The sequence below is a fragment of the Pleurodeles waltl genome, chromosome 6, assembly GCF_031143425.1.
Source record: "Pleurodeles waltl isolate 20211129_DDA chromosome 6, aPleWal1.hap1.20221129, whole genome shotgun sequence".
Lineage (NCBI taxonomy): Eukaryota > Metazoa > Chordata > Amphibia > Caudata > Salamandridae > Pleurodeles > Pleurodeles waltl.
Window position 1 is genome coordinate 1,663,801,815 of NC_090445.1, and position 22,437 is coordinate 1,663,824,251.

Genomic DNA, 22,437 nt, shown 5'->3' on the forward strand with positions numbered 1-22,437 from the left:
TGGTTGCTTTAAGGTGAATATGCGCCCGAAGTAAAATGTAGTTGAGTTTGTATTAGTTGCACATGCTCTCGCTGCGAGTGGGTGGAAGACAGTGATGGGAAAAAGGAGGGAAACAGCAAAAACACTTTCAATTTGGAGGACAGAGTGTTAAGTGAGAGGCGGTGGGGCGTTTATAGATGCAAGGTAACATATTCACAAAGTAACACAATTCGCTAAAAAATTGAAGATTCATAAAGCAGAAATACAAACATTTTGCTTTTGATAAATGGCCATCACATGCCCCCATTTGTAAATGACTGAGGCCGATAAGAGAAAATTCAGTTGTTCCTTTTAAATATATGTTTATTTATTTATTTATTGGAGGGCACAACATCAAGTTAATGCTGGCCCTTTCACCTCACAAAAAATGCTTTGACACTACTCAAATTTCATTTTTTGAATTTACTGACCTATTCGCTTTTGGACCCATTGGCTTCTGCCACTGAGTTCTAGCCATGCTGCACAGCATGCCTAATGTGGTGCAGCATCAAACAAGTGTCCTTTGCTGGAAAAATGGGAAAAGGCAGAGAGCAAATGACTTTCTTTTAGTTTGGAAGTGGCAGAAGGTTGGGGTTTCCAGGTGTACTTCTGGAATTCTATGACTGATCTAGATTTCAAGTTAACATGCGTGTGAGAACAAAAGGTTTGTGAAAACCAACAAAGGGCCTGACTTAGACTTTGGTGGTTCGGTTATTCCATCACAAATGTGACAGATATCCCGTCCGCTGTATTACAGTTTCCATTGGATATCATGGAATCGTGTTACGCGGGCGCGATCTACGCCATGTTTATGACGGCGTAACCCCACCCACGAAACTCTAAATCAGGCCCAAATTCACAAATGTAACACAGGACTATACCTGAAACTCCCTGTTTGGGGCCCAAGTCACAAAAAAGGTGTAAATCTAAACTGTTAGGATTTTACTCTGTTTGGGGGTCGCTGCATTCATTTTTGGAATTCACAAATAATTGTGAGTAGTCATGGACAGCTGTAACTGGTGAGCTTTTCCAGGAGTTTTCTCCATAATGACCCTTACACATGCATAAAGTGTACAGATGTGCATATGTGCCAGTGGAAATGCTTAATAAAAGTCCATTTGCTACTTTTATTTTCCCCCGACATTGACAAAGTATGTAATTGCTGTGGAGCAACCCCCTTTCCTCAAGGCCCTCGCGAATTTCGGTGCTTCATGTCCATGAACTGCAGGTTACACGGGATTGGCTGCAGCCTTTGCTCAACCTACCCAGTTATCTCTGCGTGGCAAGGACATCAGTGGACCTCACTGGTGGAAAACTGCTGGTTTGTGAAGAGTCAGAATAGTGCTGGGAGCATTTTAATTATCAAAACACGGAAGCAATGGCATTTCTGCTTTCAAAGAGTCTGAATTGGCATTCTCAATGACTAATCATATTCTGTTTTTTTTTAAAGCCCCAAAGGCACTGTGATATTTACTCTTTCAGTTTACACGCCTAGATCACCGACAGGCAATGTTTGAACAGGCACACTCTCTTGTGTGAAGTGGTAACAGAGCCAGGAATGTCAACAGGGCTAGGGATAGCTCGTCTCTGGGCCTTTCCAAGACAACCAAACGTCGCATGTACTGCCCGTTCCCATTTCAGACAGTCGAGGTGGCCCTAATGTACTTTGTTTCAAGAGTATTACATCCACAGCTACAGTTCACCCAGACACAAAGTGCCTGAGTCACACTGTTCTGCAAGTACATTTCACGAGTCTACTCCCAGATTTCTGCAAAGAAGTACAGGAAAACCCAAAAGGACAAACTTAAATTCATGTTGATAGAGTAACACACCTGGAATTGCGAAATAGGTCAATTCTCCTGCGTTTCTCTCGCTGAAAAGCTTTACTCTCTTGTGGAGAAACCCCTTTACGTGCCCTGCCATTAAAGATGAGGTGGACGCATTCCCTTTTATCACCCCTGCAAAGGAACATACTCCTGTCTTGGGGACGAGTGAATGTGTATGTACTTCCGGGGTAAAACACAATCTGCGAGAGGTATGTGATACACACAAAGTTATGAATTAATGGGTGTTCACCTACCTCTGACTGTCCCCAGCATGATATTTTCCCTGACCCACACTGGCACTTTTCGATTGTTAAAAAATCAACTTTTTAGTAAATTTCCACAGTTCATGATTATGTGAATGAGAATGTGGAATTCATTTTTTGCTCATTTTAGGCTAGCTTGCGTACAAAAAAAAGTTTGTGAGTGGGGTCCCTTGAAAGTATAGCATTCAGGGGGTGCATGGCAGTAAAAGTCTTGGGGGGGATAAAAACACAAGTGCTTAGGCACCCCTTCCTTTGCCATTAGGAAGAGGCCGGGTTACCTAAGGTACACAGCAAGGAATCAACTCTTGAACATGTTATGGGTGAAGTGTCCGAACTCCATGTGGGCGTGTGTGACCAGGTTTGGTAATGGGTGGGCACACGAAATATATGGCATATCCACAAAGAGGACAGTTTGTGGGTTTTCCAAACATTGCGCATGGTCATTCGACCATGAAAACAATTGTAGTGTAATGTTCCTCCTAAAAATGTTGGATTAGCTCTGTTTCGAGATTGGGTAAGGATGAGGAACAGACCCAATGTCTTTGGGGACAGAGAAGAAGGGGTTTCTCCACAGAGAAACACATTTCCGTTCTCAAGAAAATAAAAAATAATAACAAATTTGCAATACTTATTTCATCCCTACTTTATTAGGCAGATTGTCCCTCTGATGGAAATTCTAAACAAGTAGATATTGATGAGTAAGAATATGTTTAGAAGTTTATGACTGTTGTGGACTTCAGGACCACTCTGGGGTATGGTTTTGAATTGCCAAAAGGTCGGAAATATATTCCTAATGAGGGAGGAAACCTATAGGACCAGGTTTTGACTTTTGACTAAATCGAGCCCTCTGTGCAGAGAAGACCTCTGGAAAAACACCTACAACTAATTATAGTAACATTTAGTTACCATTTTCCATGTTAACGACAAAATGTTTGCTTTGCTTAGTATGGATACTTGTTCATTTTGCTCCTCCGTCGTCCCACTTTCCCAGAGCTGCTTCAGCGTGGTGTTCCTCCAAACGGTCCGAGTAGCTCCCCGGGTTTCATCTAAACAGCCGGTCTGTGGTAGTCCCATCATTTTCTCCATATGTTGTCATATTTACTGGGACATCCCTTGACCTCGTAGATAATTTCCTCCAGCTTGCTGCACCAGTCCATACTTCGAGTCCAAGCCTCAACCGAGGGGGCCGCACGAGAGGTCCAGTTGCGGTCTATGTCCCTTTTGGCAATTAACATAACTAGACCCACCAGTGTTCTAGCCCCCCTAGGCCCTGCTACATCATCTAGGATATCAAGCAAAACAATCCTTTGGTGAGCGTCAATGGCTGTGCCCACCACAGCCGAAAGGACATCAAGGATGGCATAGACCCGTATCAGTGGGCACTTCCATACAACATGGAAGAAACCCCCTTAGGATTTCTACACCTGTGGAATGCTGGGGATTCAGTGAGGCCCACTGTCCACATATGGAGGGCTGTCATATAGGCTTGCTATGGATACTTGAATTGTATAAAGCAGAATCAAAAGAGGTTTAGGGCCACTATGTCCCTGTTTGTCTCTATGTGCACTGCCGTATAGAGTCACCCCACAGAAGAAGACTTGGTTGCAGTTGAAAGCCTGTGTACTGTGTTTAGAACATATAATTCTAGGCCTATGGGATGCTGGGCTGATGCATTCATGAGGCGAGGTAATGCCTTTAAACACCATCAGCAGAGGGCAACAAAGGGAGCTGCATGGAAGCTGAGAGCTAGAAATAAATATCTCCTGAAGGGGATACAAATGCACTTCTGCCTTAGTACTGAAAACCTTGTACCATTTTTTATGTGACCTTGTGCATTAACCATTATACATATTGTTTAGAAGTCCACTCTGATTGACATGCCGATAGCACATGACCAGCAGATAGTGTTGACACTGGGTCAGTTCCTTCCTCCTACTATATAGTGTATTGAAGCTTTGAGCAGAAAATTGCAACTCGCTGTGAATTGCTTTCATCACAGCGATGGAGGACTGTTGAGGTCAGCAGACCACTATGTTTGTGATTTCTTTTAAGTAAATCATTTTTTAAATAAAAAATGCAACTTGTTTCCCTTAAAGGAAAAAGGGATGTTTGAAAAAAACTGAACATTGTAACTAACATTTTTATTTTTTCAAAATTCTCAAAGAGGAAGGATTCCCATGAGAAAACCCCATTTGCAAATGACTTATCACTAAATGTGCGAAATTGGTAAAGCATTAATGTTTTGCAACCAGATTTTGCTTGCAAAACATTAATACTTACCATTCCAAATTTGTATTCTGAAGGGATGCCAAAGGTCATTTGGTTTGCGATGTACTTTGTAAATATGACCAAAATATAACAGAAGTTTCCATAGCACAGTTGGGCAAAAGCCCCTCTTTTTCACTTTACAGACAGAGAACGCCTTTGTCACAGCAGCCATTTGAGCCACTCTCTTGTTGTTCTGGAATGGGAACCTTCCCATTTTGTCCACCGGCCTCAGACTTCTGTCTAATCTGTCCAAGATGAGATTTCTCAGGTTCATGTCTCACTCCAAGTAGGGACCAGTCTCCTCGTTGGCCTCTACTGAGTTAGTATGTTTTAATAGGGCCCCTGGGACTGATGTATTACCCTCTCATTGGTTCGCTTAATTACAAACTCGCCACAATTACTTTGATGTCATAAAGGCGTGCTGTGATTCTGGATTCAAAACCACATGTATTTCTTCAAAAGTTACATCTGCTCGATGCAAAATTGTCGTTTGTCTTGGGTTCAGAGTTTCAGTTACAGTCATCACAACAAAATGTGTTTTGACTCTAATCTCATTAAAGTTACAAATAGTATGCACCCTTTAAACACAAAATATATAAAATATGTTGCTTTTTGTCTCATTGTTTCCGTGCCTGCTTTAAGGGGTCAATAGGGTTGCAAGTTGAAAAACATGTTGAAATAAAATAAAATGCAACTTTTTATTGTACCCGTTTGCTGCTATAAAGAATCGCCAGACTATACCCATAGACATCCCTCATTCAATTAATTAAAGGCTATTCACAAAATGGCCGGCAGCACTAGTCATTACAAAATGTTATAAAAAGTTTAAAATCTTTATACAAATATGTTTTGATATTGAAATTAGGCAAAAAACATGTATTTTCATGTGGGTAATTCGTTAAAAAGAAAGGGCCTCATTACAGGTGTGGCTGTCTTCAGACCGCCACAGTGGTGGTGGTGATGGGACCACCTCCACATTACAACCTTGGCAGGCGGGACCTCCTAAAGACCGTTGTCACCCCCAGGAACATGGTTCCCGACAGGTAGACGGCCGTCTGAGTTGGGCTCAGCCATGGCGGCGTTAAACTCAGCCCCGCCACTCTGATTACAAGTCAGCTTTCCACCAGCCTTTCCATTGTGGTCACCCTGCCATGGAAAGGCTGGTGGAAAGCCTGTGCATGGGCCCCACTGCCCAGCACCGTCGGAATGATCACTGTCTGCTTTGCAGACGGTGCGCATTCTGAGGGTGCTGTGGTGCTACGGTATTGGCTACAGATACCTTGAGGGAGCTGAGACCAATGCCATGGCAACATCGTATTACAACGTTCCCACCCGTTAGCACTGTGGAAACATTGTAATACAAAAGTGGGGAGATGCAAGCAGCATGGTGGTGGTGTCCTCCCCGCGGCATTGGTGGTCCCGTGGTGGTACCGCCAATGTCATAATGAGTTCCAAAGTTCTCTAGAACTTTCCGCGTTTGCTTGAGATCGTGATCCTGTGGTGAGATGTTATGATTTAAGGATATTTAAACTTCAAACAAGTAATTGCTTCCATGAATTGTTACCATCAGTCTTGTTTATCACTCTACACAACCAAGTCAAAAACATGAATACTCATGAGAAATTCTTTCTTTTCCAGATGTGGTGGTGGTCACAGATGGATTTGAAAAGGATGATGCAAAGTTTTCAGACAGTGAGAAGGCGATTATGCATTTGATTACAAATGACAATGAATGCCCTGGGTCTTCTCTGACAGTTCCTTCAGAACCTTGTTCCTCATCAGACAGCATCTCAAATAGTTTGTCTTCTAAATCAGAAAATATGATATTCTGTCCGTCTTTGTCTGAATTTCAAAAAGTGTCAGCCATTCGCATTGATATTTCTGGGAGCTCTGCTTCACTCTCAGGGCTGGATAATGCAGAGGATACAGACATCAGTGATTCGGAGGTGTTTAACAATGAACAGAAATCATGTGAACAATTATCAAAAACACAGATTAAATCAGAAAATGAATTATTGCCTCCTAACAAATCTGCAACAACAACATCCCATAAATGCAAAGATAGAACCTCATTAGCTGTGAAGGAAATTCCTAAAGTTCAAGATCCTTCATATAGAAACACACCTCCTCCCAAACTTTATTTGGATGTCTCATTAGACAACATTAATCAACCACATGAGCCGCTGAAAGATGGAATGATAGAGGGACAGTGTTCCAAGTCCTCAGAAGATTTCAAGAGGTGCTCTCAAGGAGAGGAGCATTCACCCTACTTAAAAGATGACTATGTCGAAAATGTGGCTTCCCCAGCGGGTTCCTTGCTTTATAGCAGTGACTTTTCAGAAACGTTTGAGAATTTAGAACGGCAAGCATCTACACCTCTAATTGACAAAGGTGAATATAATTGTGAAGATAAAGTTTTATCATCTGACAATCAAGCCACGATTGAAAGTAGAAGCCATATTTTGGATAAGGTTATCAGATCTTTAGAGCCAGACTTCAAAAGACCTGAACATACAATCACCCCTCAACCTAAAACCCCAGAGTCAAAAATGGCTCCAATTGCATCAGACCCTGAAGACCTGTCCTTATCAGATGACAAATCTACTGATTGGGAATATTTAATTAATAAGCCGGATTCCGGCAAGGCCATTGAAGTGGCTGTTGCAGAAATAGAGATGTCTCAAGTTGAAAGAGCTTCATCAGCCATTGAAAACCCTCAAACCAAGACCCTGAAATCTGAAAAATACCATCCTACATTACACCAAGCATCAACTGAGAGGGAGAATAAGCCAGTGCCTCACAAGTCTTCAGAAGATTTGTTTCCTCATCTTAAAAACCTACCACAGCAGAGTAAAGAAGACATAACTTTTATCACTGATGAAGTACTTCTTCCTATTGATGCAGATACATTGTCAGAAATATTGTCCCCCTTGGATGAAGTGCTTTCCTACGGAAGCTCAGAGTTTCCTTCCACAAAGAAGGATGTATCAGGCCCCAGCGATGACCTGCCGTCTTTTCCGGATGAAATTTCAGAAGAAAATGACGATCTGAGCCATGAGGACTTTCCCTCTCCTCCAGAAGACGTAACACTAATTAAAGATGAATGCACTACTTTGGATAATGAAGGGTTGAGGAAACCTCTATTCTCATTTCCAAAGGAGCCAGGAGATAATGTGCCCTCAAAACTTATGGTGAGCTCTCAAATTACTCAGTTCGAAGATGAGAATTCTGAAAGCAATCCTTTTAAACAAGAGTATGTTTCACAAAAGAATGAAAACTCAACTAGGCAGGGGGAGGAAGGTGTTTCCTCTTCTTTACAATCTCCCACCACTTACTCAAGAGACTCTGGTTTCCGAAGCCAAAAAAACCCAAGCCACAGAATGTCACGTACCAAGAAGAAGCCATTCCTAATATTATCTACAGAGCAAGATGATGGTGATATGCTGTCATCCTTTGAAATTGGTGACCGCGTGCTTGTGAAACATACACAGCCCGGCACCTTGAAGTTTAAAGGGATGCTACATTTTGATGAAGGGCTGTGGGCTGGTGTGTGCCTTGATAAACCAGATGGAGACCATGATGGGACATATGAAGGTGTCAAATACTTTGAGTGTATGAAAGGCTGTGGTGTTTTTGTTCAACCTCATCAAATCTCACGCCTTTTGGGGGACGAAGATAAAAGTTTTGCAGACAGTGAGGATGAAGATTCCTTTTTTGATGGACCAGCACCAGGGAGCAGTAACAAGATGGACTATTCGTGGGCCATGTTTAGTGCAGACAAAACAAAGGAGAGTGAGCAGGGAGCTGAAGACACTTCATCATCCAACGAAAAGATGTTCAGATCACAAAAGTCCATGGCAACAGGAATTACAAACAACACATCGCTTTGCCAGGATGCCACACATTCTACTAATGAGGCTTCAGCTTTGGAGTTCTCAGGGTTGATATCATCTGTGCATGAATCATTTGATCGTCAGGACAATGGAACAGCAGAACAGGTTTCAAAAGATGCCACTCTGCAGATGAATTACGAAAAAGGCTTGGGTAAAATGACAAATAACCAAGTGTGTTTGAATGTGTTAGCAGGCAGGAAAGAGAAGCTTGCTGATGAACTCAGCACTCAGATTCTCAGGGAACTCCTATGTGATGCATTCAATGTTTTATCTGAAATATCTCAACTCAAACATAAATGTGCCATTGAAGGAGTTCCTTTGGAGCCAGCCTTGACTCTGAACAGCACAAAAGTGTTTATCCAGGAAGCAAATGTTCACAGCCCACAATCAGAAGCAGCATCTCTTAATTCATTGGTGTGGGATGCTGGCACTTTTACAAATCCTAATGAAACTTATGAATTTGTAAGGCCAAAATCAGCTGCGCACATAGAAGAAAGCATTGTTGCTAAATTTATAGATGATGCTGTAAAGGAATACAAGAAAATTAAAAGAAAACAAGGAGGGAATGATGATGGTGTATTGGGATCTTCTAAGGCCTCTTTGCCAGTAAGTACAAGATACTGCAATATAATACTGAATGTAAACAAGAAACAGATGTGTAGCTGCAGATCATTCAGTTGTGCAGCACAGACTCTTTATGTCTAACTTCATCTTCATGCATTTTATTTGTACCATGCAAAGGTCCTCTACATCCATACATATCTGTGATCAATTGGGCACTGCACCTTAGTCAATTCTGTAAATTTTCCTCACAGTCACGGCTCGTGGGAGGGAAAGGTGCGGAGCGGGGCGGTGTGTGGCAGGGGTGTGGGGGAGGGGGAAACGACAAAAAAAACAAAATAAAGTACCTTTCTCACTGTGACGTTCCGATCCGCTCCTCTGGCTGTCAGAAGTTGGAGGCACTGGCTCTCATCCTGCCCTGCGGCCAATCCTAACTCTGCTTTCATGCTGCTGGAAGCATGAAAGCAGCGTTAGGAATTGACAGAGCACCCTGGCTGGGTGCTCTGAAGCAGAGTGGAAGTCTCTGCCTGCTGTCTCCAGCCCAGCAACACAGTGCCGGGTTGGAGAGAGCCTAGTGCGCATGTGTGTTTGGCCGGCCCGGTCCTTGTTACACGATGAAGGTGATGTAATTTGTGAGACAGATACCTCTTCGGCTACCCATTAAAGTTGTCACTCTTTTCTTAAATCTAGTTGTCTCTAACACGAATATGCTACACATGATTATCTCATTAGTAGGTTTTTCCCCCAAACATAATACCATTTTGTGTGCCTTCTTGTTAGGAAGGTTCTTCTTTGGCTCGTTATTCAACACTCTTTCTTCCCCATTTATTGATTATAATCTTTGCTATTCATTTTGGTATTCTTTATTTTTTCACCTGCTTTATTCTTACAGTAACCTAAGTGGTCATACGTGAGAGACATATATTCCAAGGTGTAATCATTTTTTTGGGAGGAAATATTACAGAAAGAGGGATTCCCAAAAGCCATGTTAACTGTCAAAGTCGTGCAGTTCTGCTTCATAGAAGTTGTGCATTTCCTGAAAAGCTATTGTATTGAGCATAAGAAGTGTTGACCAGATGACCGTCAGTGGTGCTTTGTGCTTTTAGCACTATATCTGCTATAGCTTTAAAACTGAATATCTATGGTTCCACTTGTTGGATTGGCGTCATTCTGGTATCGTTTTGTATATTTGTTTGGGATTTGTCTTGTTGTGTGCTTTCACTTTATCACTGTTTGTGTGCTGCTAAATACTTTGCACTTTGCCTCTAGGTTAAGCCTGACTTATTTGTGGCAAGCTACCAGAGGGTTGAGCACAGGTTAATTTAGTGACTTTTGAGGTTCAGCCTGACAAGGATTTGTGTTGTTGCCTGAGTGGGATTTCCATCTGCCTCAGACAATAATCTGATTTCTTACACTTATGCACTGTGTTTCTTGAATATATATGGCCCAATAAACAAAGGCAAATATACATGTGTATATCTGTTCACTCTCTAATTGCTGATGTGTTCCAGAAAATGAGTTACCAAGGAATGCTTACATTATGTTCCCATTTTAGTTCAGAATTTCTCTTCAGTACGAGTATTACTGGTCCAGATTTGGATCTCAGTCTGATTATCTCCTCCCTGACTTGATATGGCATTTAATCCCCAGAGAGTCCATTTATTCACATCCTCAGGTTCTTAAATGCAGTCTTCCAATCTTTTGTCGCCTATGTTTTAGGAATGTTCTCTGTTCATCAATGAGGCTTCTTTGTAAAAGTGCTTAAAGAGGCTTAATGCTAAAATGTATGTTTAATTGATGACTTCCTTTTCTGACCAGAAGCTCACATCCCAACCAAGGATAATCAACTTTAAGAGTGTCTGAAGGATCAGTGTCAAAGTAATTTTAGGTAGTGGTGTAGGTGGCCTTGTTCATTTGTAGATTCTTTACTTCAAAGTGGCTAGAGGCTGACAAGGTGATGCAGAGTTAATATATTGTTAGCCTTGCATCATCGTTGTAGAAAAAGCATGAGCTTGTCCGACAGATGTAGACTCTTGTCACTTATGAAGGATTTATCCTCGTCAAAACCTGTAATGTGCAGCAGGCTTGTTTTCCACTGTACACGAAATAGCTTTTATGCCACCAAACTGGGCTTTCAAGGTCCAATTTCAAATATCCACTGTTTACATCTCACTTGTATTTTCAGGGAAACAGGTTCAAGTGGGTCTTGTGGTAAGACCTATTCTAGAACCCTCTACAAGGGTTATACGTCGGAGCAACGCATGCTGGAACCACGCATGCCTGAACAACGAGGTCGGGACAATGACCTCGTTGTTACCACTAATGCATTTACCACGAATGCCTTAACAACGATTTTTCGTTGTAAAGGTATTCCTGGTAAAGGCATTAGTGTACGGCATGCATGGTTCCAGCATGCGTCCCCCTGGGCCCCCCACCCCTAAAAATTACCGCGACCCCTCCACCCCCACAACCACTCCAACCCCTTACCCCCAAAATTACCGAAACCCCTCACCCCGCCCCTAAAACCACCCCAACCCCCCTCCCCTAAAACCTAAAGCACACCAACCCCCCACCCCTAAAACCTAAACCCTGACCCCTGCCCCTAAACCATAATCACCCCGAGCCCCCACCCCACTCCCAAAAACTAAAACTACCCCAACTCCCCACCCCGCCCCACCCCTAAAACTAAAAATTCCCGACTCCCCATCCCTGCCCCTAAACCACCCCGACCCCCACCCCCTAAAACTAAAAATACCCCGACCCCCTACCCTTAAAACAGCCCTAGTCCCAGCCCAACTTACCTCCTCCTTGATGGCGTCATCCTCCTCATCCGACTCCCTTCTTCTGTGCCTTAACCATGCATGTACGTGGTTCAGCACATGCCTGGTTAAGGCCCAGAACAAGGAAGTCGTGGAAAACGAAAGTGTTGTTCTGCTTTCGTTTTCCACGACTTCCTTGTTCAGGAGTCGTTGTTCGGGATGCTTCCCCGCTACCAGGCATTTCTGGTTGCATTTTGTAGCCAGTTCCTCAAATTATACAATTCCGATTGGATAGCTATCTCCCTGACAGCTACCCTATTAAAATTATCTATACATTTCTAAAATGGATGCAAGTGAATTTCCCTAAAATCCGTAATATCACCAATAAAAGTTCTTACTATGTATCTAAATGTTGAATAAGAAAATATTCTAGATTTTTATTTGCTTTAACCACATTTTAAAGAGGTTATTGGTATCCTCTGTGTTTCCTTGTTTCCAGTTTGAAAAATCTTGTCCTGAATATCTTTGTGTTTCCTTTGTATTTCTAGCATCTTCTGCAATTGCTTACCATTTGTGGTTGTTTCTTTCATCCTACTCCTAATGATTTAATAATTTTCATTCAGGAGGTTTTATAACGCTCTTCAGTTCCCCCTGGTTTTGATGTTATTTTCTTGAAAGAGAAAGACAGAGGGAGTTAGAGGGGTAGAAAGAGAAGAAAGACTGAAAGACAGAGACAGGGACACTTTCTCTCTGATACATTACAACAGAGATATCACACTTGTCCTCTTCCAACAAGGCCCTCTCACATATGTTCCAATATAATGCCTGCAAGATGTGATGGTAAAATATCATATTTTGGGAATCGGGGCCGATTTTTAAACTAATCTGCTTTTCAGAGCAGCAAATTGCCTATCAGTTGTCTCAGTCTAGCATTTCATCTCTCCCAGCAATTGTTACATGCCTTCCCAGGTTTATCACTGACCTTTAACAGATGTTTCATGTATTAAAGTATATTTCCAGAGGCTGAAACCATTCTTCGGAATGCAAGTTACTTTTGTCCCTGCACAACGTTCACTATATATTTGGCATACAACTGCATTATGTAAGCCTTTATCAAGAGTGTCGCCCAGGATGCTTCTCAACATTTGTTCAGATTATTTAAAAGAAGGCACATCGACTGTAAATAAAGAAAGACAGATCTGAAGGAAAATCAAATTTTGTAGAATAGCTCCCTATTAAATTACGTGTCCTTTGGCTGATAGCAAACTGGATCGTAATGATTCATCCATCATTAAATACATAATGCGATAAAAGGGGAAATTTAAATAACCAACCCACAACTTCTCAACAACATCATGAATATAATTAATCTTGAAGTTCAAATGCTGTCATTCTAGTCACTCATATTTTCCAATTCTTATGATACCATTGTATTAAAACTGCAGATAACATACAGTGTAAAATCATGATAAAACCTCCTTTTCAATTTTCACTTTAGTTCCTCAAGAGAGTTCTCGATGCTGGTGTTTTCGGAGGCTCTGACTTTCTTGATCAATCTGTCACCCAGCCTACTGAGGAGTCCCGGGTGCCAAATGTGGAACTCTATGCGTTGGACCGCTGGTGTACATCTCAATGGAAAAGTCCAAAGGAGCTTCCTCTAGTAGTGCCACATAATGCCGCCTATGTAAATGAACTGGTTACCCATGTGGTGGATGAACTATGGGTGACGCGGGACCACTCACCTCTTCCTTACCGGCCTACCAAAACACGGGTACCTGAGTGTGATACATTAGAAGGGAACCATCTGAATGCAGAGAGCAAGAGAATGTATAATCAGGTACAGTATTTGAGTCCAGACTCCTTGTTGCAATAGCAATACAACTACTGTAGGAGTCAGCTTTTTATATGGTAGAAAAAGCTGAGTGATGCTATAAGTGAGATCGGTTTTTTTCTCCCAATATTTCCCCAAATTTGAAAAAAGGGACAGAGGAGGAGCAAACAGCGCTACATATACTGATGAGATTGGAGCAGGACAACATACACTAATACACTACGGTCAGCAGTTGGAACCATTTTTACATGGGTGAAAGAGGCGTGAGAATAGTTACCTTGTTATATGTTTCCTGGTTAGGCGCAAGTTGTAATGCAAAGAATCCTACTAGCAGAATCGGTGTGAGCTCTTCTTTCTCTTCTTCAGGTGATATTCGATTTGGCACAGGAGGTTCTAGAAGCCAAATGTCCATTTATAAAGCATACTATGATTCATCCATGGGAAAAAGAGAAGGCAGTCCCTAAGTTCTACAGGTGTTTACATAGAAAACCAGATGTGAATGAAGTCAAGGTACAGTAGTGTCTGCCCCATAAGAACAAGAGCTTTATTCCTCATCCGAAAAGATCCACTTTTAGAGAGTCTGTGCCAGAAGTTAGGATACTGTAAAATACTTGTCACCCCTAATAAACACTGCACCAGGAATGAGACATACAAGAGACAAATGTATTCTCCCCTTTCAAAATTGTCTCTAATCGGATAAGCTCAGCAAAGGGCACTGGTGAAAGAAACACACTGTAGTGTCTATTTTAAGCAATAGAATACAAGCATGAATGTGCTAAAATTGGGAAATACTTTGCATTTATGACATTAGCTATAACGACTAGTGCATCTTCAAAATAATTCCTCTAAAAAAACATTACCTTGTTCATCATTTGAGTGTGCAGCATCTCGTTCCATTGTCATTTTGAACACCATGCCACAGCTTGCAAGCCCAGGGTATACAGTGTAGGTTCCATTCTGGAACCAAGCTATACCCGATTGATGAGCTGTAATAAGGGCAAAACTGGTTTTGGGCTGCTTGTGTTGAGCTTAAGGGAGGGCCATGCAGCTTGGGATGAACTGTTCCTATCGGAGCAGGGTCAAGAATGATTTTCATATGGCTGGGTCCAAACTGAGGTGGCATGATGTGAAAAATAAAGTTGGACTCGGATGTAACCCTGAGTATTTATCAGTGGCTGAGATTAATCCAAAACTGGTCTTGGGTTGCTTGTGTTGCAGTTCAAGGAGGACCTGACCTAGCAGCTCGGGCGGGACTGTTCTGACTGGAGCAGGGTCAAGACAGATTTGCATATGGCTGGGTCCAAACTGATGTGGCATTGTGTGCAACATAATGATGGACTGGGATGCAGCCTGAGTAAATACCAGTGGCTAAGATTAATTCTAGCATTCTATCCATCCCTTTTTTGTATAATTGTAAATTAAAAAAATCAAATTTGCTCTCATAAATGGGCCCATTTATGCACGCAAGTTGATCTTACAAATGCAAATCGTTTGCCGAATCGGCCCACAGTCACAATTAATATTATGTGAATGACCTGGGACAGGCAAATATCCAAAGTATTTTTCCTACTGAGCTCAGACATATTAAGGGTGTATTTCTGGGAGACAGTAAAGGATTTAGAAATTGTCTCTCCCATTAAAAACAATGCCACAGATCATGACTATTTCTTAAATGTGTCAGTAAGTGGAGATAAAGGGGCAAATTTATTAAAGGGTTGTGTTGCTTTTTTGTGTTGCTTTTGCACCACCCAACAGGGTGCAAAAGCGACACAACCCTTAAAATTTGATTATCAAGCCATGCAAGGCCCACTTGCATGGCCCTGAGTGGCTTAATAAACCCAGAGTAGTGCAACACAGGGCAAATCGCAGCGTTCCTCTGTCCCAGGGAGACATTCCATGGGTGGTGCATGTGTGTTCCCACGCAACACCCATGGATTTTAACGCATTCCAAGATTTACCATAAGTGGTAGACCTAGGAATGTGCCAAACCCGCTGTCTCCCCAGGTGAGGCGTAACAAGGAGAAATATCTTTATTTCTCCTTGTTTTTTCCTCTTTCTATGCGTGCTGCATTCTGCAACACACATAGAAAAGGGAAAATGCCTCAGAGGATTGTTTTTGTGCAGGAAGGTGTCCCTTCCTGCACAAAAGCAATCCTGCTTACAAAGCAGGCACCATTGCACCATGGAGCAAGAGTGCCTGCATAGGTGCTAGTCAGCACATTCTGCCCCTGCACTGGAAAAAGGCAGGGGTGTGGCATATAATGTTAGATATGGTGCATTCCCGCCCTTTCTCTGCCACACAGCATAGCGCAGCAAGGTAATTTGCTGTGCTGTACTGCACGGATTATTATAAATTTTGTGCCCGAAAACAAGACTTGTACATTAGTGAACAGCTGTTAGCATCATAACAATGAACACTCTCAACATTGGATACCACATGCATGTGAAAAACAGAATATCTTAAACTGGAAGAGAGCTTTTCTGTGATGTCACTAGGTATCCATGTCCCCTGTCGCACCAGGGCAAAACATAACTATTCACAGGCAACTGCTTTCTGGAAAGTTGGATAACATTTACATTCATTCAAAGAAATATATAATCAGACTGTGGCTCTCAATCATAAATCCTTGCAGCTTGCACAAACTCATGTGAAGTAAAGCTCATTCTCTCTTCTATTATGGGAAGGGCCAACCACACCCTGACAGAACTACCAAAAAGTGTCCTACGCCAAATCTTGGACCGTAATGCAAAAACAGTAATGCTGCCACAAGCACATGTAAGCAGCATTGGGGGTCAGGCCTTGTTAAGTCCACCTTTTGCATATGTCGATCCTTGAATTTCCCATTCCATAGCACGGGTTCTGTGGTAAAGGCTGTGGGCTTAAGTCTTTGAAGAAGTACTATTCCCTTATACAGTGGAATAGAGTCCTAACCAATGCCCTGAATTTGTTAAGATGGGCGTTTAGCCCTCTAGTGGTGACTTGCATCTCCTAACCTAGTTTTTGCCTACTCCGGAATCAGTAGGTCTTAGTTCTGGTATGCCTTCTCCTTTCTCTGTTTCCATCTGTGCCTTGAGAAGGTGGGTGTCTAGTTTAGAGAGCCTCATCAAAAATGCCTCCTGCAAGGTGACTTACTCAGGTCTTCCGTACCCTGAGTCTCAAAGTGTCCGGTTTGTTCTCCTGGAGGGGGGTCGCTCATCTGTCTCTAGCGTCCTTCTAAATGGGCGATCTCTCGTGCCATTCATACCAAGCTTAACGGGTTGAAGACTGTGCACGACACCTTGCCCCTAACACTCCTTCCTCTTCAATTATCTGGGAGAACTCTGCTCCCTGGAAAAGCTCACATTTCACATAAACTTATTTTTCTGTAAAATTCAGCAGTCATATCCAGCACTCTGAGTGAGTCATACTCACCTATACTGCTTAGGTTACCTATTCCTTCCATCGTAAGGAAGATGTGCACTTTAGCTTTCGTATGACGTTTTTAAATTGTGGCTAGCCCTGGAATTTGCAGAACTTTGCACCTGGTGCAACTCTGAATTCATACATAAAAATACACTACAGGGAAGGTGACCTTATATATGTGGCCTTGCTCCTGAGGTATGAAGGGGTAAATTAAGGGTCCAAATGAGATTAATGACCCGCCACAGTTACTTTATCAATTTAGTCCTCCGTATGTGATAATTTATTGAGCCCCACACACTTTTTCATTTGTATGTGTCCTCATGTAGTTTCTCCCAGCTGCATTCATCCCTGTGTTCAAGGTATCAGATCCCTACACTTAAAGTAATCAATCAATCAATCAATCAGTGTTTGTAAAGCGCAGCTACTCATCTGCTAGGGTCTCAAGGCGCTAGGGGTGGGAGTGTAGCGTGTACCGGTGAGGTGGTTTAAAAAAGCCATGTCTTCAGTTCCTTTGTGAAGCTGGGGAGGGAGGTGTTTTGTCTGATGTGGATGGGTAGGGCGTTCCGGGCGGTGGCTGCGAGGTAGGAGAAGGAGCGTCCTCCTGTTCTGGGTTTATTGATGCGGGGTACTTCTGCGAGAGAGAGCTGGGCTGAGCGTAGGGCCCTGTGGGGATGAAAGTAATGCCACCAGTGTGGCATTTGTAATTTCATTAATCCTGTTCTGTCCCTTTATCCGCCACACATCAAGAGACAGTGTTACAGTATATCAAAGACCAGCATGAGCCAAGTTGAGGCAGCAACACAGAAAAGGGACTGAAGAGAGTTTGTTCTGATGATCAAGAGGTTCATTAAATTCTCTTCTTTAGTCTTCTGTACAGGCAGAGATTCTTCGTCTCTTGAATCTAGAACAGAATGACCTAGAAATTAAAAGAAAACTCTGCAGGATGCTGAAGGTTGGAAGCCCAAAAAGAGATCGAGTTGACATTCTTCTGGTAAGGCTTGGTGGTCTTATTACTATTGCAGTCAAGGCAAGTGGCAAGTTAACATGGACTAGCCTGTATGCATGTTCCATGGTGAAACAATATTATGGAATTCTTACCTGTTTTTATTAATTACAACAGTTAATATGGGCAAGAGTTGTACATTAATAAGGAAAATGTTACTTAGCATCCATTTGAAGCATGTAGTGTTGTAGATCCACATGCTCTGAAATACTCCTGCCATCTAGTTTTGGGCTAAAAAAATTGTATCTTGTTTTTCTTTGAAGAAGTCTTTAGAATCATGACATATAGTGACTCCTCCCTTACTTGGCAATGCTCATGGGCATCGTCTCCATTATTAGATTGTTTTCACACAGTCAGTGAGTGTAGTGATGGAGCTGTAGCTAGGACAGTTTTGGTGACCATGCGTAACGTTGTGTATATCAGTTTGCCTATGTAAATGAAAAAAGAAGAATATCTGCAGCAAACACAGGCTTCAGGGCAGGCGGGTAGGGGTATGTGAATCTACAGCACTACGTAATATGAACAGACGCTTATAGGGTAAGTAACATTATCCATTTGCAGCTTGTGTGGCTGTAGATACACATGGTCTGCATAGAGTTTAAAACAGTGTTGTCTTAAGCAGCAGTCAGCCAGTAGATGGTACAGATGTTTGAAACAAAGCCCTTAAGATAGTCTGAACAACTCTAACATGGTGGCTTGTTAGGACATTCACACAATAGTATTTGGCAAATGTATGTGGAGAGAATCATTTAGCTGCCTTACAAATTTCTCTTGGCTTTAAGTAACTGGTTTGGAAGCACATGACAATCAACCTGGCTCACCAACTTTTGATAAAGGATGGCATGAAGGATGGCATTTGTAAGGGTTTCACAAACGCAACTAAAAGTTTCTGCATTTTGCGGAAAGGTTTGGTCCTGACAATATAGTACATTAGGATGCATTTACCATCAAGAATAGGAGGAGCCATTTCTACTACTGAGTGTGGTTGAGAGAAAAAACTGTTGATGAAAAGGAGAAATTCCCTTTGGAAGGATCTTGGGGTACTTTTGTAATCAGTATTAATGTAACAAAAATGATGTTATGTTGATTTAGTTCCATACTGCTTTAGGCCATCTTAAGGTCACCTTCAACACTGAATGGGAAAGATGAGATTAAAAAGAGAGCCCAGAAATGAGGAAAGGGGGAGATAGAATTACAGAGAAGAAGGAAGAAGATTTATCAGTTGAGTAGTTCAAAAACTAAAAAGGTAAAATTCTGACAGAGCAATAGTCCATTGTGGACACCTGGCCTTAGGCATCTGGTCAAGAGAAAGCAGGACGGTGGACCATTGGTTTCCCTATGTATTTGCCCTTTGACATTGTTTGCAAAAACTTCCACTTTTTTATGCTTGTGGTTTATCTCATAAACTTGAGTAGTTTGGGATTTTACGCTCCATTTTCCATGCTTCATATTATCAGATTTCTGCTTGAAAGCCCAAAAGGAGAAAAACAATTCACTTTTGAGAATAAGGACAGCAGCTAGATCTCTGGTCTTAGATTCACACATAAAACTATTTTTAAACATATTTCTTAACTTAACAAGAACAAAAGTAATTAAGCATCATTGTTTCCACCTACAAGCAATAATGGCTGTTAATAAGGCAATGGGCCTGAGGACTCATGAGAACTCATAATGTTTTGACTTGCAGGTAGGGCAACAAGTGTACGGTCCTGTGGGGTAGAAAGTAATGTCACCAGTGTGATGTGATGTGTGTAGGGCAACAAGTCAGTTAGCACCCCAGAACCAAAAACAGTTAGTATCAGGAGTAATAGCTACATGTCACTGGAAGCTTAGAGAGGAGTAAATCCTGATTACAGTGTCTAGGAAGAACACCGTATCTGTACTTCTACACAGCTCTGGCTCTTTTCCAGGGTGTGTAGGCTACTGAAAAGTAATTTTTGTCACTGCCGTGGAATGCCAAGTCACCCTTAATTCCTTGAGGGGAAAGACAGCAGTAAATATATGTTTACTGCCCAAAAGGTCTTCATTTACATCTATCAGGTGTCCCCAAACGTTTACCCAGTAGATTTAAATATATTTACTCCTAAGTAGTTGTATGTCACAACCAAAATACAATTACACAGTAGTAAGCCTCATTTAGGGTGTGCACCTTGGGGGTATCAAGACCTGGCTTGTCAGTTTGTGAACCTCCACAAAAGTTTGAGCTTCTGGATATTCACACACTCATCCCTGACCTCTTCACACTCTGGAAATGGCCAGAAAGTTGCTCCAGCAAAGGGTTGCAATAAATCTTCTTATACTATGGGAAGGGGAACTGAACAGCCCCACACTTTGCTTGGGTGTAGAGAAGAGATAACCTTCATGGGGAGAATTCTTTCCCTGTTGCACTTTTGCATAGTGGTGGGATTCTTGCTCTAATGCAGGATAGTGTGCTGTGTGTACAGTTGCACGAAGGAAAAATAGCAATGAACGAAAACACTGCGTGGCATTTTCAGTAGTGCGCAAATTGAAAACATTTGTAAGTCTAAACCCATTCATATCAGTTTTCTTAGGGAAGACTATTTACTACTTTTTGTCAATCAGGACCTTAGAATTTAGGGGCATATTTATACTCCGTTTGCGCCGGAATTGCGTAGTTTTTTTTTACGCAATTCCGACGCAATACTAACTCCATATTTATACTTTGGCTTTAGATGCATCTAGCGCCAAAGTCCATGGAGTTTGTGTCATTTTTTAGCGTGGACACCTACTTTGCGTTAATGAGATGCAAGGTAGGCGTTCACGTCTAAAAAAATCGACTCCGAGGCATGTGCGTCGGATTTATACTCCCGGGCAAAATTCACGCCCGGGAGTGGGCGGGTCCAAAAAAATGACGTACGGCCGCTTTTGCGCTGTTTTTTAGTGCCTGCAAAAGGCAGGCGTTAAGGGACCTGTGGGCTCTGAAGGAGCCCAGAGGTGCCCTCCCATGCCCCCAGGGACACCCACTGTCACCCTTGCCCACCCCAGGAGGACACCCAAGGCTGGAGGGACCCATCCCAGGGACATTAAGGTAAGTTCAGGTAAGTGTTTTTTTTGTTTTTTTTTTGTGGCATAGGGGGGCCTGATTTGTGCCCCCCTACATGCCACTATGCCCAATGACCATGCCCAGGGGACAGAAGTCCCCGGGGCATGGCCATTGGGCAAGGGGGCATGACTTCTGTCTTTGCTAAGACAGGAGTCATTTCTATGGGGGTTGGGAGTCAGAAAAAATGGCGCAAATCGGGTTGAGGCGAAAAAATTGCCTCAACCTGACTTGCCCCATTTCTTGACGCCCAAGCCCCATATCCCCCTACGCCGGCGCTGCCTGGTGTACGTCGTTTTTTTCCACGCACACCAGGCAGCGCCGGCGGCTAACGCCGGCTAACGTCATTGATTAAATACGGCGCCCGCATGGCGCTTCAGAATGGCGTTAGCCGGCGCTAATTTTTTTGACGCAAAACTGCATTAGCGCAGTTTTGCGTCAAAAAGTATAAATATGGCCCTTAGTTTAGTTGGGGGGCATGGCCTTACACGAGAAAATATGGCTGCCTAAGCCTAGACCTTCATGTCCCGGATGCCACAAATCATCTAATAACAGAGAGCTGAGAGTTTCACCGACTCCTGAAACATGAAGACAGATCCCTGACCATGTGGGAGTGAAAGTGTGCCCCTACCGAGCCTCTTCGAGCTCTACGGAACCGCTATTCTGTGTTCGGACTCGGAGGCTGCCCCACACCATCATGGCCTCGCTCAATCGCACAATGAGGCCAAGCCCGAATTCCAAGATCCACGGCAATCTTCAAGCTCAATAACACACAAGAGGCATCACCTCCCTACTATATCTAATACAAGTGAGTGCCCCCGTTATACAAACAGTGTGTCACGCATCGTGACATGAAAGCTCCCATTAAATAAATAATCAGCCCACCGCCACCGGCCCTTCTCCACACCTCAGGTCAACGATAATGCAGTCCAATCCAGTCTTGCCTTAGCGACAAGTCAAATCTCCAAACACTGACTGTTGGAACATACCTGCCTTAGTGTGTGTGCCATCCGCTGCCCGCACCCGCCGCTGTGTACTGCCTAGTGCAGGGGGATGCCCTTTGACAGTCTGACCTTATTGCGGCGGTGATCGCCTCCCACTCCGGTGAGGCTGATCCGCGCACCTGGCTGCCATAGTAGTCCTCGTATATAAAAGGGGAAAACCCTCACTGATTAAAAGAGGGAAAAAGAGAATACATGTAACGGACTAGCACTCCAGTCAGACTGCAGTGTACCAGCAGCTTTGGTTGGGTGGCTCCGTGCTCCCGACCGACATTATAGTGCTCGGCTGACATAGAGAAGCCTCATACAATAGCCAACAACCAGTTCTGTACCAGCACAGAGAAAATGGAGGAAGCACTGAGCACTGAGAAAACCATTAACGAGAAAACCAGCCTTGTGAAAACCAGTTTTGGGGCCAACAACCAGTACTACACCAGCACTGAAAACCACCGCTGTGAGCTACCATCAGTGAAAGTTGTCACAAACTATCTGACCTGGGCAGGACCATTTAGCAGCCCCTGACACGCTTCCCCATTTTACAATCCCATAA

The 22,437-nt window shown here is 42.9% G+C and overlaps 1 protein-coding gene across 4 annotated transcripts in view; it reads left to right on the forward strand.

Moving 5' to 3' along the window:
* Positions 1–22,437, forward strand: part of CCDC187 (coiled-coil domain containing 187) — a 289,883-nt gene that overhangs the window by 254,799 nt on the left and 12,647 nt on the right. For all 4 annotated transcript variants that reach the window (XM_069241620.1, XM_069241621.1, XM_069241622.1 and 1 more), the window contains 3 exons: positions 6,014–8,874; positions 13,087–13,425; positions 17,688–17,813. In XM_069241620.1, the coding sequence (XP_069097721.1) occupies positions 6,014–8,874; positions 13,087–13,425; positions 17,688–17,813 (3,326 nt within the window). The remainder of the gene's footprint in view (positions 1–6,013; positions 8,875–13,086; positions 13,426–17,687; positions 17,814–22,437) is intronic.